At 34.3% G+C, this 27,868-nt stretch overlaps 1 protein-coding gene across 3 annotated transcripts in view; it reads left to right on the forward strand.

Moving 5' to 3' along the window:
- The first annotated feature begins 830 nt into the window (after positions 1 to 830).
- LOC136038094 (uncharacterized) overlaps positions 831 to 27,868 on the forward strand; it is a 39,471-nt gene continuing 12,433 nt past the window's right edge. For 2 of the 3 annotated variants that reach the window (XM_065721103.1, XM_065721105.1), the window contains exons 1-5: positions 831 to 961; positions 18,476 to 18,631; positions 20,309 to 20,506; positions 21,815 to 21,992; positions 25,003 to 25,282. In XM_065721103.1, the coding sequence (XP_065577175.1) occupies positions 25,009 to 25,282 (274 nt within the window). In that variant the 5' untranslated portion in view covers positions 831 to 961; positions 18,476 to 18,631; positions 20,309 to 20,506; positions 21,815 to 21,992; positions 25,003 to 25,008. The remainder of the gene's footprint in view (positions 962 to 18,475; positions 18,632 to 20,308; positions 20,507 to 21,814; positions 21,993 to 25,002; positions 25,283 to 27,868) is intronic. The other variant, XM_065721104.1, reaches the window with a different exon arrangement.

The raw sequence follows: 27,868 nt of genomic DNA on the forward strand, positions 1-27,868 counted from the left end.
TAGAAAACTGCAAAAATGCTTCCACGTCCCGATTCTGACTTTACAACAATAAGCAAATTTTGTATTTAAAGTGCAGCAGTACAAAGGTAGCTATTTTTCAAATCATTAAATGGTTGCACAAAGAGTAAAGAAAGCTTTTAGGAGTGGAAACTGGCACTAGTGTAAAAACACTAGCATTGTCTTGCATTTGGAGACTTTACTTAGCCCTAAATTACTTTATTCTTACCTCATTAGGTAGTTTGAAAAGCAAAAAGGTGCGGACTGAATTTTGACTCATGTTTTAAATCAAATTTTTTACTTTTTAATGGAGTCGCCAGATCCTACATTATAATTATCGCTAGTAGTTTTTAATTACTGTTGCCTCATTTTGAATTGCTTAAGATCTAGATGTCATAAATCTCCAACTGTCTTTCAATTGGAAATTAATGAAAAGGTGACGAACTAAGGTTGAAAACCAAGTCTTAGAGTATATCATTGTTGCTCATCATTAAATAAAAATCTCATTGATGTAGTAACAAAAGCCCAACTCGAGTTATTGGAGCGTTTTAATGAGGAGTTTCCTTATCAGTACTATTTTCCCATTTTTTGAGGTAGCAGCAGCTTTTTACTTCTTAGTCATTTTTGTTTATTATAAGTAGAGCGTTAAAGTGTGTTTGCTATTATATTATATTTGGTTTTACACATGAATATTTAAAAAATCTAAACAATTCAAAAAAAAGTTCAGCTATTTTAATTTCGACTATTCGAGTCAGTAAATAATAACTGAGACCAAACTGCTTTTCTTTGGCGTTAATTTCTTCGGACACATTAATTTCTACAGATGAGTGGTAACTCTGCAAGTAGCCTAAATCGAAGAAAGAATGAAATAGAAAAATTTGGTCCATGTTTATGTTTGTTAATTTGAGAATAAAATGCGGCCAACTTAATTTTTAACGAATTTTGTTGCTGAGGAAGAGATCAGGTTTGTTGTGTAATTTTTGAAAAATTAAAGATAGTGTATATTAGTTCTAGGCTAACTACAGATAGCTGTTTCTCTGTGAGTAGGCTATTAATTCTTCTGGAAATGATACAGCATAGGCTACAGCCCAAATTAGGGTATGGGGAGGTGTTCTAAAATTCATTTCGAAGAACACAGGTAGTTTCAGAGATTAAATATAGTTGATTCAACCTTCTTTTCAGATAATACTGCTGTCATGACAATTATGCTAGGCCTATATCCTTCCCCTTAATAGGACTAGATGTATTTCTAGGCAGTAGACTATAAGATAATATTTTCTACTTTTCATTTCTGCATCAGTGAATACATCTCTTTTAACCATTAATTCATCTTAGCCTATTCTGTTGGCATAGGCCTACTTTATAGCATCAGATTATTATTGAAAATTAAGAGCAAATAAAGAAATTTGGGTAAAATTCTATTTGATTGACTTTGGGCTATCTTGGAAAGGTGTTAAGTTAGGAAGATACTATTTTCAGAGATGAGTCTAAAGGCTAAAGAATGTCCTGGGAAGCTATTTTGAAGTACCCACCTCTACTCCTTCTCCCTCTAGAGAGCCCTGACCTTTGATGACCTCTAAAAATATGTGTGTGATAAAAGTGAAATCTTGCAAAATAGATCTTCTGCTTGAATGAGCTACAACAAAATTGTTTTCAGCATCACAACTTTGCTCAATCCCAATTTATAAGGTTTCAAAGTTTCTTAAATTTTGAAAAATAAAACCATTTAGGCCTATATGGCTCAGAATTCTACTCAAATAACAGGAGTTACATTTTCAGAACTAAAGGCAGAGAAAAGACAACTGGTAACTGAAAATTAAGGTAAAATGTTGTTTTGTCAAAATTTCAATTGGTATAGACCTATCATATTGGCAAATTTCAGGGTCCTCTAGAGGGAGAAGGAGTAGAGGTGAGTACTTCATAATAACTTCCCAGACATAATTTAGCCTTTAGACCCATCCCTGAAAGTTTCATTTTCCTAACCTAACCCCTTTCTGAGATAGACAAAAGTCAATCAACTAGGATTTTACCAAAATTTGTTATTTAAAAGCAATCAGAGCTGTTCTCAAGGCTAGTGGTGCCTAGGAAAAAATTGTTTACATCCCAACCTTACCTTAAATCACATCTTGGAGTGAAATAAGGGCTTTTGATCCTGTTGAATCACTCCTTGTGATGACAGTTGCATACATGGTTGATTAAATTCTGGTGCATCCCAGTCAAATCTCCATGGTTTGTCACTCCACTCAGCATCCAGATGGCATGGTTTTGTTACTGGTGATAAGGCTAGCTCATTTAAATATATATTGAACAGGGTAGGGCCCAGGACACTGCCCTGGGGGACCCTGCTGGTGACATTGACTTCATCAGAGAGTGCACAACTATTTTGTCCATTGCAGTGTTCTGTCCCTCAGAAAATCCTCAATCCAACTGATCACTTTTGGACTGAGAGACAGGGTGCATAGCCTGTGAATGAGGTAGCGGTGACAAACCTTGTTGAGAGCTTTGGTTTGATCCAGCAGGATTATATCCACTAGTAATCCTTTTTCTATTAGGTCAGTTACAAGACTGTAAGACTCAAGAAGGTTTGTATCCACTGATCTCTTTGAACAAAAACCATGCTGGCTGCTGCTGATGAGTGAGTTAGCCTCAAGATGGTTAATGATGTGTTTGTTCACAATTCTCTCCATGACCTTGCATGCCAAACAGGTAAGGCTGATAGGTCTATAGTTTGCTGCTGAAGTTTTGCTACCCATCTTATGAATTGGGATGACTATTGCCTTCTTCCAATCCCTTGGAAGCTTCCCTTGTGTTAGCAACAAGTTAGATAATTTTATCAGGGGCATTGAAATAGCAGGGCTTAGTTCCTTCAGCAGCCGTGGGCTCAGACCATCATGTCCAGTTGACTTGTTGGCATCAAGCTCCTTAAGCTGTTTGGTTACTTCTTCAACTGTGATCAGTGAGTGTAACATTGGGAAGGCAGTGTGAGCCTGTTCTGCTGGTGGGAGGGCTGACTGGAGGTCATCCTTAGAAAACACTGAGGCAAACTGCTTATTCAGAAGGTTAGCTTTTTTGAAGGCGCAGGAAGAGACTGAACTGTTATTCTCAAGGTCTGGTACTGATTGTCTGCCTGGTTCACGTAGGGAGATATGTTTCCAGAATAACTTAGGGTTTTCCTTGACATTTTTGGCCAGATGTTCTTTGTAGTTTACAGTGAGTTTCTGTGTTTCTTTTCTGAGGAGATTCCTGGCAATTTTGTACTTTTTGTATACTGTTGTTGTTTTTTGTTTCACAAACTTCTCCCAAAGTTTTTCTTCCTATTGCATAGTTTCTTGATTTTTGGGGTGAGGAAAGGTAGAGTTTTTGGTTTCTTTTTCCATGTCATGCTGGTATGTTTGTCTAGACTCTCTAGTAGGGTATTTTTTAGGATTAGCCATGAAGCTTCCACGTCATCTGAGATCAGAATTTCCAGATTGGCATCTATCAGCTCTTCCACCATCATCTTGTAATTAGTAAAGTATTGCTTAGTAGATTTTGATGGTTTGGAGTTGAGTTGTATAGATGAGAGGACTGGCATGTGGTCACTTGAGCCAATCAGACTGAGAGTCTGTGTCCCAATCACCTTTTCTGGATCATTGATTATGACTAGGTTGAGTGTTGAAGGATTTTGTCCTGGGCGCATTCTTGTGGGCACAGTTACTGTTTGGTACAGAAAATTATCAGCAAGTACTTGAATTAGTGGGTTTTGCTCAAGGCTTGACCTGGTCACACCCTGGCCATCCATCCAGAACATGCTTGGGAGGTTGAAGTCCCCTGTCATGAGCAAAGTTGCATAGTATGAATTGCGTCATTTCAGCAATTGCTCTTTGAGAGGACAGCTGGCATTGAGAGGACGGAGACACACAACACAACAGCAACGCTTTAAGGAATTTATAATAAAAGTTCTTGTGATATTTACCTAGATTTATCAGCAGTCAGTTGAACCAATCTTATACCAAACCATCTTCTAGACAACAATATAGTGTTTTTTTGTGGATGGTGAAGTCCTCCCTTTGAAAGAGTGGCAGACAGTCTGGTTTTATAACATCAATTTTTCTATTCTTCTTTTTGATTGTATTAAAGCTTATTTCAATAGGCAATGCATAGAACACCACCCAAAAAAATCCCCCCGGACCCTACCCCAAGTAGGCTACCACTGAAAACATTCAACCCCTTGGCTGGTCAAGTCAACTTTCTCAAAGCTCACATGAGGGGTCATTGAATAATACAATGGTGGAAGTCGGGGCATATGTCACAATACAGGATGAGACTGAAAATGAATTTCAAGAGGTCCTATCAAGAAACTCCAAAAAAAGGAAAAAGATTTCACCAATCAAAAATAATACCCCTTCCCATGTTCCAACATTCCCCTCACAAAACCTTGGAATTTACTTAAAAATCACTCCAGATACCCCCTTTGAGATAAAAAAGATAGCTCTCTTGAGGGTTGCAATCTTTAAAATGTTAAAATCAATGTTTTCATTAAACATTAACCGTGATGGATCCCTGCTAATAGCCCTTCAAGATTCTAAATCAGCAGATATATTACAGAATTCAAAATCTCTTCTTAACATACCAATAAAATCTGTTCTCTGGACCCCAAACCAAAACCCAACTAAAATAGTAGTGTATAACATCCCTCCAGAAATTCCTATTCAGGATCTAAAAGAAGGACTCTCTGACAGAACTGGTAACCCAATCCCAGTAGCTAATGTAACCCAATTGGGTAAACCAGATGCCAATGGCCAAAAGTTAAGCAAGTCTTTCTTATTCACACTAAGAGAATAAAATAATAACCTGGATCAGATATTCCTATTTGGACAAAGGAAACCCCACAAGCCCTACAAGCCAAAACCTATCCAATGCCAAAAATGTCTAAGACTAGGACACACAAAAAACACATGCAGTGAAACATTACTTGAATGCAATTCTTGTAAAAACTCCCACCCCACTGGAATGATAAATTGTAAAAACAATCAGACAAAATGTATCAACTGCAATGGTCCCCACAATTCTACTAATAAAACTGTATGCCCTGTATATAAAAAACGAGCACTAACACTTCAAATAGCAACAGAAAAAAACATACCTTACCCTTTTGCAGCAATGGAAGCAAATGCAGCTCAATCACACCTGACCAAAAACTTTATGAAACCACCCAACCCTCTCACCCACAGACCAACTATTCTACCAAAAGCATCAAGCACCCTCAATAAGACTCCTTCCTCAAAGCAACCAAGCTCACATTCCTATAAGAGAGATTCACCCTGGACAAACCTTCTAGCCTCTACAAGTAATGATAGAAGATCAGAATGGCCACCTCTCCCAAGTAGAAATGAATCAGAAGTATTAACATGTATTAATCAAATTATCAACAAAAAGCCAGATGAAAATCCAAATGAATTAACACCTAACATGTGCCTATTTATACTAAATTCTAATGCAGTACAGTCAATGAACCTAAAACAACCACAAAAAGCAAAAATAATAAGCGAATTGGCAAAATCGTACCTACCCAATCACATGCATATCCAAGCAAAAAAAGATCTTGCTCTGCTCCTAGCAAAGCTAAAGATTGATACACAGCAAAATGAAAATTAAAACAACAAAGCAGCATATTTCAATACTTCAGTGGAATGTAAGATCACTTTCAGAAAACAAGTTAAATGAACTTTTATCTTTTATGAATAATAATTCCATTGATATTGCTTGTCTTCAAGAAACCCATTTGACTAATAACCAACAAACACAGTTTCCAGGATATACTATCCTGAGAAAGGATAGGTCTTCACAGAGAAAAGGAGGTGGCATAGCTATAATTTTAAATAATAATATTAAATTTTGCGGTATTAATTTCCCAGATTTTTCAAATGATGTTGATGTTATTGGTATCAATGTCTGGATAAATAATACAAAAACATACATATTAAGTCTTTATAACCCTAATGGCTAGACTACAGATGCCATGGATTTTTTCACTTATGTTACTAATTCTAATATGCTAAAAAACATAATCATCTGCGGGGATTTTAATGCCCACAGTCTTCTGTGGGGGGATAAGCCAGCAAATAAAGTTGGTAAGCTTATTGAAAGATTGATTTCAAATAATGCCGATTTAGCAATTGCTACCCCTCCTAATCTAAATACATATTTTAACCCCAAAAGTGGCAAATTCTCAACTATTGACCTACAAATTGTTTCAATAAATATACTAAATAAAATTTATATTAAGAAAATTGAAAATCTATGCACTGACCATTTTGCAATAGTATCCTCTTTAAATGAACCAGCCAGCATTCTCCCACATATCCCTAAATATGTCAACACCAAAGCAAATCGGACCATGTTTAGAAATAAGCTTAATGAAGAAGTCCTAAGTTTAAACCAGAAATGTCATATCTCAGTTGTAACTGCTGACACGTGTGCTGAAGCTATGACATCAATATTAACAAATGCAGCTAATCAAGCTATCCCCAGAACTTCACCTAGGAAAACCATCCCCAAACACACCCCTAAAGCATGGTGGACAAAAGATTGCCAAATTATGTGGAGAATAAAAAATGCAAATAGGAGAGCATACCTAAGAAAACCATCCCCTGCCACATATTTAAGTAAATTACAAGCAGAGGCTAACCTCGAGAGAACAATAACTAATGCCAAATATAATTATTGGAATAATTTTGCAAATAATCTTTCCAAAGAAACATCTGAGCCAAGAATACATAGACTTATAAGCAAAATCTGTGGGAAAAAAACATCCTCCAACCCTCTTATGTATGAACTAATACATGAGAATTCCCATTATGATAATGACATTGATAAGACAAAATTATTTGCCTCCCTTTTCTCAAAAAAGCTAACATCAAAAAACAAAAATATCACCACACAAATCATGACAAATCCTATTTACCAGCCCCGACCAGGTTCAGAATATATAAACCATCCCTTCTCAATACATGAATTGAATAATGCAATACAGCATATCAAGGCCAATGTTACAAGTAGCTATGATAATATACACCCTATATGGATAAAGAATCTTACCCCTTTGTATAAACAGGAGCTCCTAAATTGCTATAACCATGCATGGGCTACATCCACATTCCCTAATAACTGGAAATGTTCATCTCTCATACCAATTTTAAAGAAAAACAAACCTAAACATGACCCTCAGTCATATAGACCCATAATGATTACCCCAGTGCTGGGAAAATTAATGGAGAAAATGATTTACCATCAGCTGCTTTGGTTTGTTGAGAAGAATAATCTGATACCTCATACTCAAACTGGCTTCAGGAAACATCACTCATCAACAGATGCTTTCATAGTGTTAACAAATGCAATAAATGACTCTCTATCAAAAAATAATGTCTTAACTGCTGCATTCCTAGATTTTGAAGGAGCTTATGATAATGTTGACCACCAGATTCTCTTAGTTAAACTTACAAACCTTGGACTACCCCCCAAACTTGTATCCTTCATAAAATCCTTTATAGAAAACCGAAGTTTCATTGTTTGTGTAGGTTCAGCCTCTTCACCCAAAACTTCAATAACCAAAGGCCTTCCACAGGGTGCAGTCCTGAGCTGCCTCCTATTTTCACTTTTTCTGTGGGACATGAACCTCCCACATACCAATCTACAGTACGCTGACGATCTGGTATTATGGGCAACTGGCAATACCTTCGAGATTGTGCATTCAAAGTTGCAAAATGCACTTATCCAATTTGAAAAGTTCTCCCGAAAGTCCATTTTACCTACTGCACCCACAAAGTCAAAAATTATCCAATTCCACCATAAGCTAAATCATTATGATGCTAGGCTAACATTAAATGGAGTACTTATCCCAGAGGACAATCAAATTAATTATCTAGGGCTCATACTTGACCAAAAACTAAATTTCCACCTCCACATCACAAATACAATAAAAAAGTGCTATAGAAAAATAAGAATAATTAAAAGGCTACTAGCCACACCTTGGGGTTGTAATGAGAAAACACTACTCCAATTTTATAAATCATATATAAGACCCCATATAGATTATGGCCTCATAGTTTATGGTGCTTGTGCTAAGACCCACATGCAAAAAATCGAAACGACGCAAAATGATATAATTCGTCTTATAGTTGGTCTTAGGAAACCAACAAAAACTAAGTTTCTGCTTACTGAGAGTGGACTATCACCAATAAATGAAAGAAGAAGATCTCTACTAATTAAGTACCTTACAAAAATTGAAGCCAATGATTCTCATACCCTGCATAACTGGTTAAGAAATCCATCTATGTTTAGAGGCGTTGCAAATGATTATGCAAATATCCAGAAGAAGTTCCCAGTGCCAGTAAAATCTATTGCACCCACATTCCTCCAAACCCCCCCTTGGAGTTGGTCAACCCCCATTATAAAGACTGACTTCTCAAAGTGGACCAAAGAACTTACCCCCATTTCTTTTATTCAGAAAAAATTTGCCGAGCTAAATAATGTTGCTTATAAAAACCATTTCCAAATTTTTGTAGATGGGTCCAAAATGAATGAGAAAGTGGCAAGCAGAGCATTCTTCCCAACCCATAATATCGCTTTAGGAGAGAGATTACAAGATAATTCATCTGTAATGTCTGCCGAGCTAAATGCCATAATCATGGCATTAGATTTCCTCATGGTTAATGAATATATGAATGTTAATATTAAAAATATTATAATATATTCTGACTCTTTGTCAAGCCTTGAGCTTCTTTCGTCAGCTTCTCAAAATATGATGGATATTGACACATTTCTTTGTCTTAGGATTATTGATATTTTTGCTTCAAAAGGTATTTTAACTCATATACAGTATATTCCAAGCCACTCGGGTATGATAGGTAACCATAAGGCAGATGAAATAGCAAAAAATGCTTTGAATATTGACCAGCCAAGTGGGAGACCAATCCCCATTAGAGATATTTACAGGTGGAGACTTACAGAGGTACTGATAAATAATAAGAATCCTACCCTATCACCTTTCCCAAGTAAGCACCTTTCCAAGATTTATCATAGAATTTGGTCAGGTTCAAATGGACTAAATTTTCAGGCATTTTCATATCAAATCCCTAATTCAAGTGGCGAAGTTCCCTCGTCCCCCCTTTGCAGGTCATGTAATCTTAAGACTGAAACAATAGATCACTGCCTATTTGAATGTAATATGCTGACGTCTGCACTGTATACCCTGCAATGTAAAATGTTAGAATACTTCAAACACCACAAAATTCCACTAACAGCCAAGAGTCTTGCTGACCATACTCTCTTGCAGAGCACAGAGATCAATATATACTGTCTTATAATTCAACTGCTGGTATCAAAAGATATGCTTCAAGAAATCTGAGCAGATACAAATCATGTAAGACAAACCAGCTCCATAGCTCTGTTGATCTCACAGAGTGAGCCAAAGGAAAAGGGCTAAATAGTATCGACTGAAAAGCCCGTCTGCTGAATAAGAAGAAGAAGAAGCTGGCATGGACTACTGGGGGTCCTGTAAATTGAGCTTAGGACAAACATTTCGTTAGGTAGGGACAGGGATACCCAAGTGGCTTCAACTCAAGGTAAGTAAGTTTGCAGTTCTCTTCTGCAGTTTGGATCAGACAGATTGTTGAAGATGTTGTACCCAGTGGGGCAGATGGAGTCTTCTGTCAGTTGAAATCTGGAATTTTTAGGGCTAATTTCTGTCAGAGTTGCACAATCTATCTGACTTAATTTGAGCACAGTTGCCAGTTCTGGCATCTTATTGGTGATAACATCAACGTTAGCTGTCATAATGTTTACAAGTTTTTGGGTGTGTCTAGGCAACTTTTGGCTATGCACACTATTGTTCTCACTAATGGTTGAAGTGGGTGAGTTACAGCTGAGGTACACAGAGCTGCTATTGAGGGACAATGCAGAGGGGCATGGGGACATAACTGTTAATTTACTATTTTTACTTTTTACACATGTTTACTGTTACATAATTATTATCACTGACACATAGACTATTTACAGGGGGGCTGAGATGGTAAGAGGTACTGTTTATTTTTCCATGCTCAAGCAGCCCGCCATCAAAATTGCTCAAATTTGCCCGTTTTTTGTGATTTTTCCTTTTCTGATCACTAGGTCTGTTTCTCCCTTTGCCTGTCTCTTCTTCATCTCCTCCAACAGGGTTTTTCTGGCGTTGCAATCTTCTTTGGAGCTGTTGCCATAGAATCGAATTGTGTCTTTGTGCTGGTAAGAGACATCCAGGATAAGTTTCTTTTCAGTAAAGCTGGCTACCATGAATAGGACTGGTGGGTATTGCAGTGGTTGTCCAGCCATTGGGGCTGGACCTTCTCCCACTTCTATATATTGGCACACTTCATATACCTTTAATTTCCATATTAGTAGCCTACTTTATTTTGAACTTTGTCAAAGGTTTTATCTTGATTATATAGTAAAATTTTAGTTTAGCTAGTTTTTGCTATCCTATAAAGAAGGAGAAAACTATAGTTCAGCTACTTTTTGCTATTTGAAAAGGGGATAGGTTAGGAAAATGAAACTTTCATTGATGAATCCAGGACCAAAACATGCTATAGGAAGGTACTGTCAGGCTTCTATGTTTGTCCTCTTCTGATTTCCAAATCTTAAAAATTTGATAGAAATACAGAAGAGAGAATAATGAGGACTTTTTTCCCAAGACAGTGAACAAACAAAACCAATCTGAATATTTTGGCCCTATATCTAAGGGCTGTCTTCAGCAAAGGAAATAATAAACAATAACACACAATAAAAGTTCTTGGTTAAAAATCCACTTTTTTTTAAATAACGTAGGCATCATAACTTCTTAATGAAGAGTTCAACCAAGACTCTATTCTGTCTTCTGTATTTCTACTATAGAAAGGCAGTGTGGTCTTTGTCATTGTTTAAAAATTTGAATACAAGACAGGTGTATGCCTACACCATTTTCAGCTATTAGTTTCTTTTTTTCTGGTTTTAGTTTTGAAAATGCAATTCCTCTTATTTGAGTAGAATTTTAAGGCATGTCAATAGTTTTTTTTCTAAGTTTAGAAAATCTGTTTACAGATTTTGAAACCTCACAAATTGGGACTGAGCAAAGTTGTGAAGCTGGAAACAGTTTTTTTTATTAATTCAAGCAGAAGATATATTTTACAAGGTTTCACTTTTATAATACAAATTTTTTTAATGTTCACCAAGGTCAGGGCCCTCTAGAAGGAGAAGGAGGAGAGGTATTTACTTCAAAATAATTTCCCAGGACATACCCTATTGTTTAGACTCATCCATGAAACTTTCATGTTCCTACCTTGACCCCATTCCAAGATAGCAAGATGTAGCTAAACTAGAATTTTACCTACTCCACTCCTCCCTGTGGAGAGCAGTTACCTTTGATGGCCTTTAAAAATATTTGTATTATAAAGGTGAAACCTTACATAACATATTTTTTGCTTAAATGAATTACAAGGATACTGTTTTAAGTTTTACAGCTTTGCTTAATCCCAGTTTATGATGTTTCAAAGTTCTACATGTGCATTTCCTAAATTTAGAAAAAAAAAACATTGATAAGGCTTAAAATTCTACTCAAATAACAGAATTGTATTTTCAGAACTAAAGCCAGAGAGAAATACTCATAACTGAAAGTTAAGGTAAAATGTTGTTTGTCAAAACATCAATGGGTATTGACTGGTCAAGTAGGCAAATTTCTGAGACATAGAAATCAGAAGAGGGTTTACATAGAAGCTTGGCAATAACTTCCCAGAGTATGTTTTCGGCCCTATATTCATTACTGAAAGTTCTATTTTCCTAACTTAACCCCTTCCCAAGATAGCAAGAAGTAGCTAAACTTGGATTTTACTGGTTAGTATTAATTGAATGTCCTTTTTGAAAACCATGTTGTTTGTTTTGGGAAAGATCTAGGTAGGAAATAAGCGAAACATTATATTTAAAGCCCTATTTTAACAGAAAATCATGTTGATTTCTTAGTTCCACTGCCTAAGTAGACAGTGATGTTTTTGTAATGTGTATTATGTATATCTAAGAAAAAAATCAAAATTTATTTGAAAAAACGATGTTTTTCTTATAGAAGAAGAAAATTTTAACCTGCAAAATGTTGCTTTGCACTTTGTGCAAGATATATCTGTAAAACTATCTCAAATAAGCTGACTTGTGATATTTGCCAATATTTGTAGAATTATAAAAACTAGTGCTTTACTGAAAACTGGGATATCATGAGTTTTTAGAGAACCATGATTGCATACTAAAAGTTGTTGATGTTTTGGCTGTTAGAAAATCTTTGAGAGCCTTATAAATTACTCTCTTTTTTCTGAAGACTACTTTATGGATTTTTCTGCTCTTAAGGGAATATTGTATTGGTTTGGTGTCTTCAGTAAAGTGTCTCAATAGTTTTGATAACATTTAATACATCAAAAGAATTGGCTTTGTATATAGACTCCAAATGTATAAAATACATTAAGTTTAATGTTATGCATTAAAAGCTACAAGCCTGAGAAAATTTTCATTACTATGCAGTAGCACACACCAGAAGTGAAGCAATCTTAATAAATCACCACACTTACTATCATTTATTAATTCTGAGATTGCCAATCAATTTCAATTTATCAAAAATTATGTGTTGCACTAACCAGTTGTTGAGGAAGTAATGCTTCATTGGGGCATATTTGTTTTTGAAGTCTATGCCTAAAAGAGCATTTGACATCTGTTCCAGGTGCCGGAAAGAGAACATCTCAATTCCTGAATTGTCTTAACTCTCCATGACTCTTCAGATAAATATAGAGAGGTATAGGGAGGGGGGAGGTAATATATATATATATATATATATATATATATATATATATCTATATATATAAAAATAAGTTGTCTGTGTGTGGATCTGTGGATGGATCAGGTGACGTCATGTTTCGGCTGACGTCATGAAATTAGTTGCCATCATTTTTGCTTTGAAGGTGACGTCATTCAAGTTATATAAGACATATGTTCGCGTAGAATTCTATTAATGTTTAAGTTTACAATGACTGATGAAGATGCTCAAAGAGTCTATGCCAAAAAACTTGCTGCTGATAGAGAAAGTCAGAAAAGAAAGCGTGCCGAGGAATCAAAAGAACAGCAAGGAAACAGGCTTGAGGCTAAAGAACGCAAAACCGCGCAGTTAGATGAAGATCCACCTGGACAGCGAGAGTCAAAACATATTAAAACTGAAAATGATAGTGATGATGATTGGGTTTGGGATTTTGACTTGGAAAAGGTCATCAATGACTACCAGATTTTAGTTAAAAAAACAAAGGTTCGGCGATATGTATTTCATAGTGAAGCTGAAAAATAAAGAAGAAAAAGAAAACTGAAAAAAGAAAAAAGAGAAATTACAGACTGGGATACCGGGACACAAATGACGACCGGGACACAGGGAATATAAATGACGACCAGGACACAGGTATTTAAGAATATCGTTCAAAGACAAATTTTTAATTGTAAGAAGACCGTTGAAAGAGAAATTTCTAATTGTAAAATGACTGAAAAACCTACAATGGCAACGGTACCACCATCGAAGTAGATAACCAGTGGGTTTACGGCCAACCTACCATCTTCAAAGATACCACGATAGGAAGACTCTACACCGTTCACCCCAATCAACATGAATGCTTCTTTCTACGCCTGCTTTTGGTGAATGTACCCGGTCCGACATCCTTTGAGTATTTGAGAACTGTAAACGGTACTATACATGACACTTACCGTAGTGCATGCCAAGCTCTGAATTTATTGGAGAATGACCAACACTGGGATAACTGCATTAATGACGCGTGCGAAACGTCAACCCCAAGTCAAATTCGTACACTTGCTCTCCATCAGCTCCTACAGAGTTATGGGAAAAATATAAGTCAAAAATGTCCGAAGATATACTCCATCGAAAACAGTTAGAGACGTCAGAAATGACTTTTGATTTTACATCAGAAATTTATACCGACACTTTAGTTATTATAGAAGATTTGTGCGTACGTATGGCAAACAAACCTCTTCAGGATTTGGGAATGCCTTCACCTAACCGTATCGCTGCTGTTTTGACATGTGTAGAATTGGATCGTGAACAAAGTTACAGTACGAGTGATATATTGTCGTATGTACAAAATAACATTTACAAGTTAACGTCAGAACAAAAAGACATTTATGATACGATAGACTCAATTTCAGGACGTATACAACTACCTGCTGATTTCTGTAGTTTAGTGACGTCCAAAAATGAATTGATTGAAAAAGTATTTCCGAATATTCTAAAAAATTATAAAAATAATAAATGGCTTTTAGTTATTATAGAAGATTTGTGCGTACGTATGGCAAACAAACCTCTTCAGGATTTGGGAATGCCTTCACCTAACCGTATCGCTGCTGTTTCGACATGTGTAGAATTGGATCGTGAACAAAGTTACAGTGCGAGTGATCTATTGTCGTATGTACAAAATAACATTTACAAGTTAACGTCGGAACAAAAAGACATTTATGATACGATAGACTCAATTTCAGGACGTATACAACTACCTGCTGATTTCTGTAGTTTAGTGACGTCCAAAAATGAATTGATTGAAAAAGTATTTCCGAATATTCTAAAAAATTATAAAAATAATAAATGGCTAAGTGAAAGAGCGATTCTCGCACCCAAAAATATAGACGTCCACGAAATCAACAATATTGTTTTGACCAAGATTCGAGACCAGGCATTCCTTTGCAAGTCAGTCGACACAGTTTTGGAACCAAATGAAGCAGTTAATTATCCATCTGAATTTTTAAATTCCATATATCTTTCAGGGTTTCCACCACACGTGCTACAACTAAAAATAGGCGACCCACCAAAGCTTTGCAATGGCACGCGACTTGCCGTAAAAAAAACAATGGAAAGCCTAATAAAGGCGACAATCTTGACAGGGCATTTTGAGGGTAAGACTGTTCTTATTCCTTGCATTCCCATGATTCCAACGGATCTGCCTTTTCAATTTAAAAGATTGCAATTCCCAATTCGATTAGCATTTGCAATCACCATTAACAAAGCTCAAGGTCAATCATTAGAAAAATGTGGTATAGATCTTAATACTGATTGTTTTTCCCATGGACAATTGTACGTTGCATGTTCGAGGGTCGGTAAACCTGACAATCTATTTATATGCAGCGACAATTGGACAGCGAAGAATGTTGTATATTCGCAAGTTTTACGCAGTTAATTTGTATTGTATCCATCTATCTATCTATCTATATAAAAACGAGTTGTGTGTATGCATGTTTGTTTGTTTGTAAAAAGAGCGTTTGCATATGACGTCATTATTAGTGCATACGGCTTTGTATATGCACAGACAATGGGAAAGCCAAGAATGTTGTATATTCGCAATTTTTACGTAGTTTAACTCCTGCAGACGAAATGAATGCTTGCCTGAAAAATTCTAATTTATGGGCACAAGTAAAAATATTAAAATTAACTACAAATATGCGTGTCCGATTGCAAAACGATGATTCTGGTCAAACATTTTTAGATCAATTGCTGGCAATTGGAAACGGAAAGCTTCCAGTAGTGGGAAAGCCAAAAATGTTGTATATTCGCAATTTTTACGTAGTTTGAAACACATATATAAATCTATCTATATTCACAGGTGGGACACAGGGACACAACTACAATGGCGCGTAACTAATATGGCGCGTAACGACTTACGCGCGCGGGGGGGCTTGGGGGGGCGCGAAGCGCCCCACCAACTAGGTGTTGGGGGCACCAACTAGGTGCTAGTCTATATATATAAAAATAAGTTGTCTGTGTGTGGATCAGGTGACGTCATGTTTGTCCGCATATGACGTCTGAATTATTTCACACTAATACAAAAGAAGAAAAAAACTAAAAAAGGTAAAAACTACAAAAAAAACTAAAAAGAAAAAAAAACTAAAAAAGCTAAAAAACTAAAAAAAACTAAAAAAAGGTAAAAATCTAATAACTAAAAAAAAAACTGAAAAAAATAAAAAAAAGGCAAAAACTACAAAAAAAATAAAAACTAATAAAAAAACTAAAAAAGCTAAAAAACTAAAAAAAACTAAAAAAAGGTAAAAAACTAAAAAAAACTAAAAACTAAAAAAGAAAAAAACTAAAAAAAAGGAAAAAACTGAAAAATAAAAGAGAAAAAGAAAACTAAAAAAATATGAATAAATATATATAAAAATAAGTTGTTTGTGGGTTATGTCTGTCTGTCTGTCTGTCGAGTGATATATATATATATATATATATATATATATATATATATATATATATATATATATATATATATATATATATATATATATATCATTGGAAGGTCATTGAAAACGTCAAAGAGAAGCTAGACGAACAAATAATACAAAATATTGGTGTACAAGTAATAAGCAATGAGTAACTAGGGGGGGGGTGTGTTTCGTTTATTTTTTGTGTAATGTAAGGGGAAAAGAAATTAGTTTATGCATGGAGGTAAAGCAGCATGCAGTGGGACATGGTAGGAATGGGCTGAGAAACAGCCCAAGTCGGGCGAAGTCTGGTTGGGGAGTTTCTTTGGGGGAAAAAATTTCTTTGTGAGGGTCTGTCATTGCATTCTTTGAAAAAAAAAATGGATAGAAAATATTGCTCTACTGTAATTAAGTGTTTACCACGTGTTTATTCAGAAGAAGAGAGTATGGAACTTTACCTTCTTGAAAATTATTTGCACAGTGCTTTTTTGGTTGGGTTCATTTTTATTTGACTCATCCTGGAAGATTTCATGGTGCCAAACTGTAAAAGTATGTTTAAGATGCAGAGGGACAAAGTAAGCATAAATCCTTAAAGAATGGGAAGAGGTGATTATCTAGGAGTTTATTGAGGGAGATAGACGCTTTAGCTGTATGCATAATATTATTGACATGGATACCTCAATTCAAATTTTAAAAACCGTAACGCTAAGTTACTTTATGACACAGAATTTTAGGAGGGACAGGATCTTGAAAATGGGGTGGTGATTTAGCATACAGAATTGGTATTATCATGGATTTAGAATGATTTGCTATCATGCCCAAGTCTGAGGCATCATGTGCAGTGTCAGTGAGGATTTTCATAGGGCTGCTTATTAAATTTCTATAACAGATTTCTGTCTGCTAAGAAATTCCTTCGTCAGGCTGTTATCCTTCTCTGAGAAAAGGAGAGCATCTTGGGGTTATCTGTTGTGGACAGGGAGAGGATTGGGTTGATTATTCTGATATTGAACTTCATGTGATCTTTTGATAAAAAGGAGGGAACCAATTTCACTAGGAAAGAGTTAATGTTGAAAAACAAGTTTCTCAACTTATATAATTTTGGTTAACAAGATCAACAGCTCGTTGGAAACCGATAGAAATAAAATTTAGCCAAGCATTAGGCTCTTCAAGAATTTTTCCAATGGGGCTGATAAGATGAACAAGGTGAAGGAAAGTTGAATTGGATTTGAGGATCCGAATTGCTTTGGCCTGTAGACAGTTGTCAGTTAGTTAGTCAATGGCCTTATTTGATTTTTATACTTAATATTTGGGGCAGTGTTTGCTTTACATAATAGTTCAAAACCAATTGCTTACACATTTAGCTTACTTAAAACAATGACACTTCAAAAGCAGAAGCTAATTTTAAAGCAAAATCTATTGCTAAATCTACTAATGATCAAACAAGGCAAAGACAATTAGTGTGCTTATGAAAATTGATTTGCCAAATTTTTTTTTTTCGTTTTTTATTTGTTGATAAAATTTACCGTTTGAGTTTAAAATTTACTATCTTTTTTTCTACCTTTTATTATTAGACTAATTAGAGTTCGTCATTATATTCTTCTAGGTATTGAAAATAAAACAGTAACAAGAAAGAAATTACTCAGTCAAAATGCAGTAATTGACTTCCGCTAGGAAAGTAAATAATCTCCATTGCTTTAACAGATAATTTTGAGTTTAAGTAGGCTCATCCAGAAAAGAATTAAAAAGATGTTTTGACCCATGAAGCCCTTTTTGCTATACAAAGAAAGCAGAGCCGATGAAACTGTATACTAGTGTTGAGGGGCGGGTTCATATCTTAAATAGCCAAATAGCGGAAAGTCTATGTTAGATTTATTTTAGTTTGGTATTACGCCCTCTTTTTCTATTAACCATTGATGAAAGTCTGTTCTCTGTTTACTAGCATGTAATTCTCTTATTAATGACTCATCGCCACACTAAGCCACCCGAGGCCAATGAATTGCGTTAGTTTCTTGGCTGTATTTATCTCAAGAGTCGCCACTCCTTGAGAATGCTAGTAAGTGTATTAAATCTAAATAGAAAAAATCTGTATTTAGTTACTTTGAGGCATTATTGATTGATTTTTCTTGTTTGTTACGTTTGTTACGTGTAGGCATAAACTGCAGTTATTGATTTTGGGCTTCGAATATTTGATAGTTATTTCGTTTTATTTTTACAGAAATCCCTAACACATTTAAGCGAAGCTCGAGTAAACGCAAGACTAAATATTTTGAAGATAGAGTCGCTAGAGAAAGAGATCAACTATCGAATACAGAGCAGACAGAAATTGATGAAGAGATGCATGAAGTTTACTGTTAATACCCAACTTGGCAATGTACGTTTATTTTATCCTTTTCTTTCCATCTGTAATTTTAAGCTTCTTTTTATGCCGTTTGTGGACAAAGTTAATCAAATGTATAAAACTAACTAATTAGGCTTGATTAAATGAAAAAAATAGATTATTCGATACAATGTATCTTTTCTACAAAACATGTATTACTAGCACTATTGGTAGCTCTTCGGAAGACCAAACCACATAAGGCAAACACAAGTCACGTACGCTCTGCCTCTGCCTACTGTTCAGAACTTCCCCTATTGATCTTACCTATGAGGTTTCTACATCCTTTACAATCTTATGACCTCTTCCTATACTATCCTAGAATGTCTAGCTATTTGTTTAGCTCCATCTGAATTGTCAAAAGGCTTTAGTTTTGTCAATATACCATCCTTCATCAATAAAATGAAGAAAAAAAAATCATAAAAAAAGTTTTTCGTGACGATCCATAATTTATGACATAGTCCATGGCGAATTCTCAAAGCCTCTTGTGATTTTCTAATTTTGTTGAGCAAATTCCTAGATGTAGAAATTCATTGGGGCGGGCTCGCTAACACTAATGGTATTCCTAATTCATAAAAAAAGATAACGTCTTTAAAAAAACTAATAGTTGTGAAAGAAATTTTCCTTATATTTGGCTAGAGGATTCCAGGATGCAAAAAAAAGAATTGCATTATTAAGATTTTACAGATTGGCCATGAATCATGGAGGTTGACAGTCATTATGTGACTGATATTTCAACTAGCTGTATTGTCTTTTTTATTAATTTTTTTTTATAAAGCATCCGTTTTATATGGTACCTTTGCATTTTGCAGCTCTTATCTCCGAGTCTTCACTTATTATGTTTTCGCTAAAGACACGTTTTTGCGCTCCTTTTTTCTCTCCTTCTCTCTTTCTTTCTTTCTTTCTCTTTCTCCTTTACTCTTCTCCTAGGTACCTGTATCTGACCAGGTATCTGTCCATATGTCGTTTTATGGACAGATAAAAAGAAAATCTAGATGGCATTGTATATTTTAGTTTATTTTTCGAAGCATTATCAAATTAAGTTTTTTTTTCCTTTTCGTTTTTTTTTTCTTAAACCGTGCATTCGAAGATCTGAGTAGTCTTAGTATACAGTATCAATATAAACTGTATGCGGAATCTTCACAAGTTTGTTTTTGATATGTGTTTCTTTCTCAATATCAGCATTTTGCTCAGTTCTATTTTTATTAATGCTAAACTTATTAGAAAGAATGGATGATTCTTTTCTTTCTGGACTGACATAGAAAGACAACATTAGGAAAAAACTTTATTAGAGTTTTAGTCTTCTATTTTGTGCATGTAATCAACAAAGAATAATTTCTAGTTTTAGTAAATTTATGAAAAACATTGCTTTCAAACTTTTTAAGCAAGGCAAAAGCGGCACTTTCGTTGGGAGCTGAAAACTAAGCAATATAGGTGAATTTTCAAAAGAATTTGAAGAAATTTGTAACGAACTGTCGCTTTGGAAGGATTTTGACATGTTGATCTCCCCCTATTTCCTTATCTTTTCTTTTAGCATAAATGGCTTTGATTTCCTTAAGTCCAATGTCCATCTTTTTCACTCCGTCTTCTTTCATTGGTATTCATGCACTATGTGAGTACTCTTTTTTCTATACGACCATAAACAACAATGTGAGATTATTCTGAACAATTTAGGTTGCGAAAAGATCAGAGAAGCTTGAATCTATGCGTGTTCGTAAGATTGAGGGCTTAGAAGTTCGCATGGAGGACGCAAAAAAGCGTTTGATCTCGATTGAGTCATCATTACAGAAGTATGAGCAAAAGATGAATACAAAATTCGGTGAAGAATGGCCGGAAGAAATAAAACTATTTGCCAAACTACTCAAAGTGGAGGTAAAAACTAGACGATCTTTGTAATAGCTGCCACTGTCTTTTTTTTTCCAATAAGTGAAAGATTACTAAGTGTTTTCATTACCTTTCTTTTTTTATCTATCCCCTGCCCCCTTTTGAATCATCCTCAGAACCAGGGAAGAAAACTTTTTTTTATGTATATATAGAAAGAAAAAATTTTTTATTTAAAAGCAGAAACATTACAGAACAGGTAACTTATTAAATGACCATGAACATTAAATCAAAAATTCGGAAAGTAAGACTAAAAACTGAAAAAAAATAGTTATCTTATGAATCTTGAAAGAAAGAGAACAGTGTTGGGTTATTATTTTTGGGTTTTGAGCTTTTTTGTCAAAATATCCCTTTTAAAGGATATGGGCGAAGTCAAGGAGGTATAGCAGTGTCTCCTAAAAGAGGAAGCATGAGCAATGGTCCAAGCGATTTGTGGCTGTGATGGTCGTATAAGTATTGAAAAACAGATGTTTTAAAAGTGGAAATCATATATGAAATGATCCAGAGTTCTTGCCTTTTTGATTCCCTTAATAGGAATCATAAGCCACTAGTTTAGATCCGGCTGCCTCAGTCTCCCTCTTTTTAAATTGCCCAATTAGATTAAAGAGTATGTTCTAGGATCTCAAAGGGTTCAAAAGCTCAAAAAATTTTAGCCTGATCTGATCTCTGCTTCTCAGTTTTCTAAGAACTACGCAAATCACTTGTTTTTAATCGGTTTTTTTTTTGGCTTCCTATTGCCTATTCCCAAAGATCCTCCCCACTAGATTTTGAAAAATACTTTGGTATTTTCACTAAGTAATAAATTTTCTGGTATTTCTATGTTATGTCATGTGGTTTAATGTATTTGTTGGATACTGTTTTATTAGTGTTAGTTCCTTGATGAGGTAGGGACAATTTCGGTATGTTTTTGATTCTCGGGTGATGTGGAGACCCCCCTTTATTCGTGGGAATAGTTGGTTAGTTAATTTGTATTTCTTGTCTATTTATTTTCATGCGTATTTCAGTATGTATGTCTTTTGTATTACTACTGATCAGGTATTATAAGTTGCTCCCCAAATAATGGGCCATACAGCCCTTTGGAATATTATCTTGTAGTTGTTCATAAAATGAGATAAATTTAATTTGAGTTAATCCAATTGTTTTTCATGGAATATGGGCTTTAGTATGAAATGTAGCCCCCCTGTAAATTTACAATATTGCCTCCAAATATTGTCTTCTAAGCCTAAATTAAATAGCAATGCCTTCTGCATGTGTTATATGAAATAAGCATATGGCTGCTAAGCACACATTCTTTTTCAGTGTCGCCTTGCTGAGTTCCACGAGAAGGTCAAACACCTTGAGAAATTACTTAAACTTCGGGAATAATTGGGGGCTGAAGACCACGAGCACATATTGAATGCTTTAGAGATGATGCAAACATTATCTTCTTTTGCGGACTGAGGGGCATGTAAGCCAATATCAAGAGGCCAAGTTTGAGGTTGGTTCAAAAACACGTACCTTTCTTTATGTTTCACCTTATCTTTTGACATCTTGCTCCACGAAATCTGTGTACTTTGTCTTTGATACAAAGTCGTTCTAGAATGGGAACAATTTGTACTCGCCTAGAAAACAAAAATGCATACAAATTTAAGACCCAGATCTTAAAAAAATTAATTGTGAAAGTTGTTTTACCTCCAGGTGTACTAAGACAAATGATATTTCTTTTCTCGTCTATCAGGAAAATAGATCTTTTAAAAAGAGGTATGAAGGCGCTCTAGACATAAATATACACTTCAATATTTAATGTAGAGATAACAGTCCACTCTAAGCATAATCATATTAAGATCTCTGAGCTAAACTTGTGAAATGTTACACTGTGTGCCTAAGCTTCTTGTTTTTCGTAATCTCTTTACTTTTATTTCATATAATAGCCTTCCAGAGTGACTGCAATTCTTTAATTACAAATAAATTTTAAGATTATGTAAAACTTTAAAATACAAATTAAAATCTAAAAAACAATAAAAACGCTTAGAAGACTAAAAATATGGGATGGGGCTTCAGGACAAAGTTTTTTCCTGAATATTTATCAAGTGCTCTGACCATCCCACGCTTGTTGAATTATATCTTGCTTTTGGAGCCAAAGCCTACCGATGGAATACAGCGCCTCTGTTCTTCTAATAATTTAGTGGATGGTCTCATAAAAGGGGACAATTATTAAGGCCATCAGTGTTTCGAACACTGGATTGCCAAGTGTGCAATAGAAAACTTGAGCAAAAAATCTTGCATATAAAACAAAAATTTAGTGCTTTCAACATTAGGAATGTTGCTAAAAAGTATGGGTAACTTGTAAGAATGAAAATTGGTGCTATTGTCTGAAAAATTTGCCGATGCCATCTAGCGTTTGCCGTCGTCTCTTGGCATTTTGTCAGAGTAATAATGAGGCAGAATTTTTAGTTTATGCAGTTGGTGAAATTAGCATAGTAACGGGTGTTTTATTGCAGTTTCTGAAAAATACGAAGCTTGAAAAATAATGCCGGGAAATGTTAAATACTAGATGGCGCTGAAGCCTTTTTTCCGCATTTGCGCCAGTTTTCATTCTTGTAAGCTACCCATACTCCTTCCATATTTTAGTTTATTTAAGGAGGAATCTAGTAATTAACTGATCTTGTCAATTTTTATAATACAATTTCACTTCTGATCAAGTTTTTATTATGACTTGCTTTTTCACTAATGCTACATACACGCTTCCCGACACTTGATGAAACTCATTTTTTTTTATCAGTGCTGGAGGTGGTGACTGGCATGCATTCCCTAAATGCTTGTAGGCTGTTGTTGTTGTTGTTTTTTTTTTTGTTAATGTGTAGACACATTAACTATATTTATTATTGGTAATTGAAATAGTTAAGGAAAGCAGGTTGCTTCACTGTGATATAAACCACAAAGGCTTTATTGGTGCTTTTCATGTGTTCTCTCAGTTTTGCAGAATTAAGGGGTCAAACAGTAACAGAACGAAAGCTTTATAAGTGGTAATGTGTTTCAATAGAGTTATAAGGTGATTCAATGGAATCATCTAATTCGTTGGTTTTACTTTTTTGGTCGCTTTCAAATTGTACCTTTATATCAAAAGATTAAGCCATATTTCATGATGAATGAAAGATGGCTCTAAAGCAAGTATATACGGAATCAAAATAATGTCTTTAAAATGACAAAGTGTATATTGTTACAATAGTGGAGAAAAAAACATTCCAATTTTGTTCTAATCTTTCAGTTTCCTTTCTTTATTAAAACTGTTTTAGAGGTGTATACTTGGTGTTTCTGTGTTGTACCGCGTGAACTGTAAATGAGCGTAAATGTTCAAAGTATTACTAAGGGGGACAACGACATAAACTAAGGGGGACAAATAAAACACCAATTACAAAGAGGAATTATTTGAAATATGGGAATTTTGTAAAACAAGTATTTGGACTCCTGGTTTAACTTGATTCAAGTAATGGTGTTAAGAGTGTTTTCATTTGGTTTTAGTTTTGATTTTACGTAACTTTGAAGTCACGTATTTTCTGTATGCCTATTTTTATTTTAATATATCTGTTCTACTGATGACGGCATTTAGACATAGTATCGAAATATTCATTTAATAAAATTTTACTGTCATAAATATTGCCTCATTGTTCGGCATTTTTCATCCTTGTAGAATCGAAACGCAGTTTGGTTTTTGTCGTTATTTATATCTAGACTCTCCAAGATCGAAGTTTCATGAAAATTTGGCTATCGCCTCCTCTAAAATGTTGAGTTTTTAAATTCTAGATATAAAGGAAAGAAGAAAAATTACATGAACAAAATTAAACTTTTCCAGTTGAAATTTATGAACAATCCATGGTATTCTTATGCTATCGTAAAATCCTTTTGTGGAAAAGCTAAATGGGTCTTCACGACCTGTAGTTCAAGTATATATTTCAAATATATATGAGAATACAAATGAATATAGTTAACGAAGTATACATTTCTCAATTCAAGTAATTTGCCACGCTTCTTGCTCGTTTCTACTTCAGCTCATTTTGGAACATATAGACTCCCCTCAGTAAACTTTAAAAGAGCTCCATCTTAATTGATTTTAATTCCACTTTACAGCCATTAAATAATAAAGCGTTTACAAGACTTAAATCAAATAATAAAGTTAAATATATGAATAGCTAATCTCTTTTAAAGAAAAAATTAACGGAATATATTATTTAACGTTGATGTCATTCTATTAATTTTTGTTTTGAATTGTAATATTGGGAATTTTCCACGCCAGTTATTTTTCCCTTTGTCCTTCTCCTGTTCTGAGTTATCATGTATCTTTTTTCTTTTTGTTTTATTTATTTGTGTCTTTTGGCGAATCATAAAGTTTATTCTGATAATAGATAGCCTTCAGTTGGAGCTTAGCTCTCTATTGGTTATATTTGAATATATTTTTTGTCTATGTTGTGTGTAAAATAATAATCTGGATGATTTTCATTTCCGTTTAGGAATTGATGCATTTATTTGAGAAAGACCAGGGTATCACCTGGGAAGCGGATTGCAACAATGACTCGGAAACTGTAAGACTTTCAGTGGAGAAACCACAAATTCCTGCAAATGTTTTCCTACAGGAAGTTGAAAAGAAGAATGAAACTTCGGAAGTTAAGCTGGTCCTGAATGAAGTTGAAGATACAAATATGAGCAGTTTCCCTTCTCCTATTCCTGTCAGATTTGCGGCAGTTAACGATAGTATTTCTATCAGAAATGTTCCTAGGTTAAATTTCCCAGGTGATGAACCCTTTCAAAATGATAATTAGGAAGCTACTGGCAGTGGAGATTATCGATTTGGTATTTCATCAAAATATAGTCCTGTTAAGGGTGAAATTGTCGTCGATGATGCTACGTATGCGATACTACCCAAAATCACGATTGAAGAATGCCCTGGAGCGAAAGGTATATATATATTATAATAACAGTGTTTACTATAATATTTATAATACTATAATATGTAATAATATGCTATATAAGATCATAATGACTGAAATTTGCCTTAGGTAATGTTGATTAATATGGACATGCTAAGAAGTTTCATCTTGGGTGCTTGGACCTAAAAACACGGTTGCGTGTGGTTAGATTGATCGTTCGGGTTCTTTCTGTCGCTTTAGTCTCAGGAAACGCTAATTTTGTTGGCGATTTTTCTTTTCCACTGTTGCGCTTTCCACTCATTGGTGTGAACTTGGTAGCATCTTTCCCTGACTGTTTTAACATATGGTTCTAAACTTACCTTAATTGATTTTAAAAAAAATGGCTCTGTGTAAAATTTTTAGAAGTAATGGCTGAATATGGAAAAATTTTACTGTTTATTTCGTCCTGGAATATAACCTTTATATAATCTTTGGAATATATCACTTTTTGCCTCATGACTTTCGAAATAACTGAAACCCTCGAGCCAATTTAAGGATTGAAATGAACTCAATGAATTTCGCTCACCTGACAAGCTTTTAAAAAAATAAATATTCAGTTAGTAAGGTAAAATATCAGATACTGGCAGGTTAAAACGTGATTAGAAAAGTATATTCGGCTGAAAACCTGTTAAATTCAAGAAATACCCGCCATTGCCAAATTCAAAATCTGGGGATTTGAAAATTCTCATTTCCTTATTTAAATCAGGTGGAGACCTAATTTTCAATTGCCTCAAAGTAAAGCTCGTTCTTGGAACAAACAAATGGTTAGTTAAAAAGTGGTCTTAAACAGTAAAAATATGCCAAAAATTGTAAAAGAATTATATTAAATATGAACCATTCATTTTTAATTTTTTTAAATAATGCCACTTAACATTGAGTAATACTTCTGTTATAAAAGATAGCCTTCGCAATTGCCGCGAGTTTTTTATGGCAAGGAATTGATCAGTTTGTGAAACTAAAGAAAACCCTTGACAAAGAATTAAAAAACGGTGTCAATGGGAAGGGGTGGAGAATCTGGCTCTAGATTTTATTCCCACCCACCCCCCCCCCCTTATATGGAAAACAAATAATTTTTTTTTATTCTGTTGGAAAAATATTCTCTTCTATTGTTTTCATTGATAAAAAAAAAAAAAAAAACAAGACACAATTCTGTTAAAACAATATCAGTTAAAATAGTAAAGGTATTCATTTTAATTTCTATGGAGAAGAAAGCACATTCGGATGTTTTTTTTTATAGCTAATCATATAGAAAACGCCTTAAAATTTATAATAAAGAAAAGTTAACTTCTGGATGGTTATATGCTATTATTCTAATGGATGATTGATTATTAAAATTTAGTTTGAATGAGCTTTCCATTTTTTATTTTATCTGGTTTTCACTTAGCAAAAAATCAGTATCAAAATAATTTATAATTTCAAATAAATTATAATTATTTGAAATAGCAGACCATATGAAAAAGATCTTGGAATTCCTAATAAAGGAAACCTAGTTTAATTTCTGGCAGGTCAAATAATGATATTTCAATGGATAGATCGATTATTATGATTTAATTTGAATGAGCTTTCTATTTTCTTTTTTTTTTTCTGGTTTTCGCTTAGCGCAATATCAGGATCAAAATAGTGTTTAATTCCAAATAAATAATAATGAACCGTATAAAACCAGATATCCCAGATAAAAGAAATGAAGATGAAGTTATCCAATAAAAAAGTATCAAGCTCCGTTTTTAAAATTGTAAGTGGCTATGTACCCACTAAGCATATCCAGGTCTAAAATACGATGGAAAAATATACGTAGAAGAAATTAAGAAGTATTTCCTTGGGCAGGACTAGAAACTCTACCTTTCTCTCCGTGCATCAGGTAGAACTTAAAAAGGAACTAAAAGTTGTTGTAGTTTGTCCAACGGTGCAGTTAGTTTAAATTGGTCTGGATGTGTAAACAATACTATTTTCGTTAAGGTAAAAATATAGGCGGTCGCTGAAAGTGAAACTATACCCAACAAAAAAGAAATAAACAATTGAATTTTTGGGCTGCATTTTCTTTTACATAACTTAATAAAAAGACACCAAACAAAGCCAGATGAAAAAGAAGTAATTGTATCTTTTAGGCTGTTTTTTGTTTTATCTCCCTTAATTCAAAGAATATTCGACTGTATAAAAAAAAAATATTAGCCCTTGTCTTTTCACGAAAAATAATTGCCTTTATCTTTGACAAAAATATTTGAATTTTTAAGGAGATGTTGTTATGCTGTTTGTCTAATTTGCTCTTATTTATTACAGTATTATTCTTTATTTTTAAAGGGCCGTTTTTTGTTTTTTTTTTATGTTTTGTTTTTTTAAGTTTAGCACTGACTTTAGAATATAAATTCAAGTGACTATTTCCAGCAATTAACTGATGACAGTTCGTATTTTT

This window comes from Artemia franciscana, chromosome 17 (genome assembly GCF_032884065.1).
Source record: "Artemia franciscana chromosome 17, ASM3288406v1, whole genome shotgun sequence".
Taxonomy (NCBI): domain Eukaryota; kingdom Metazoa; phylum Arthropoda; class Branchiopoda; order Anostraca; family Artemiidae; genus Artemia; species Artemia franciscana.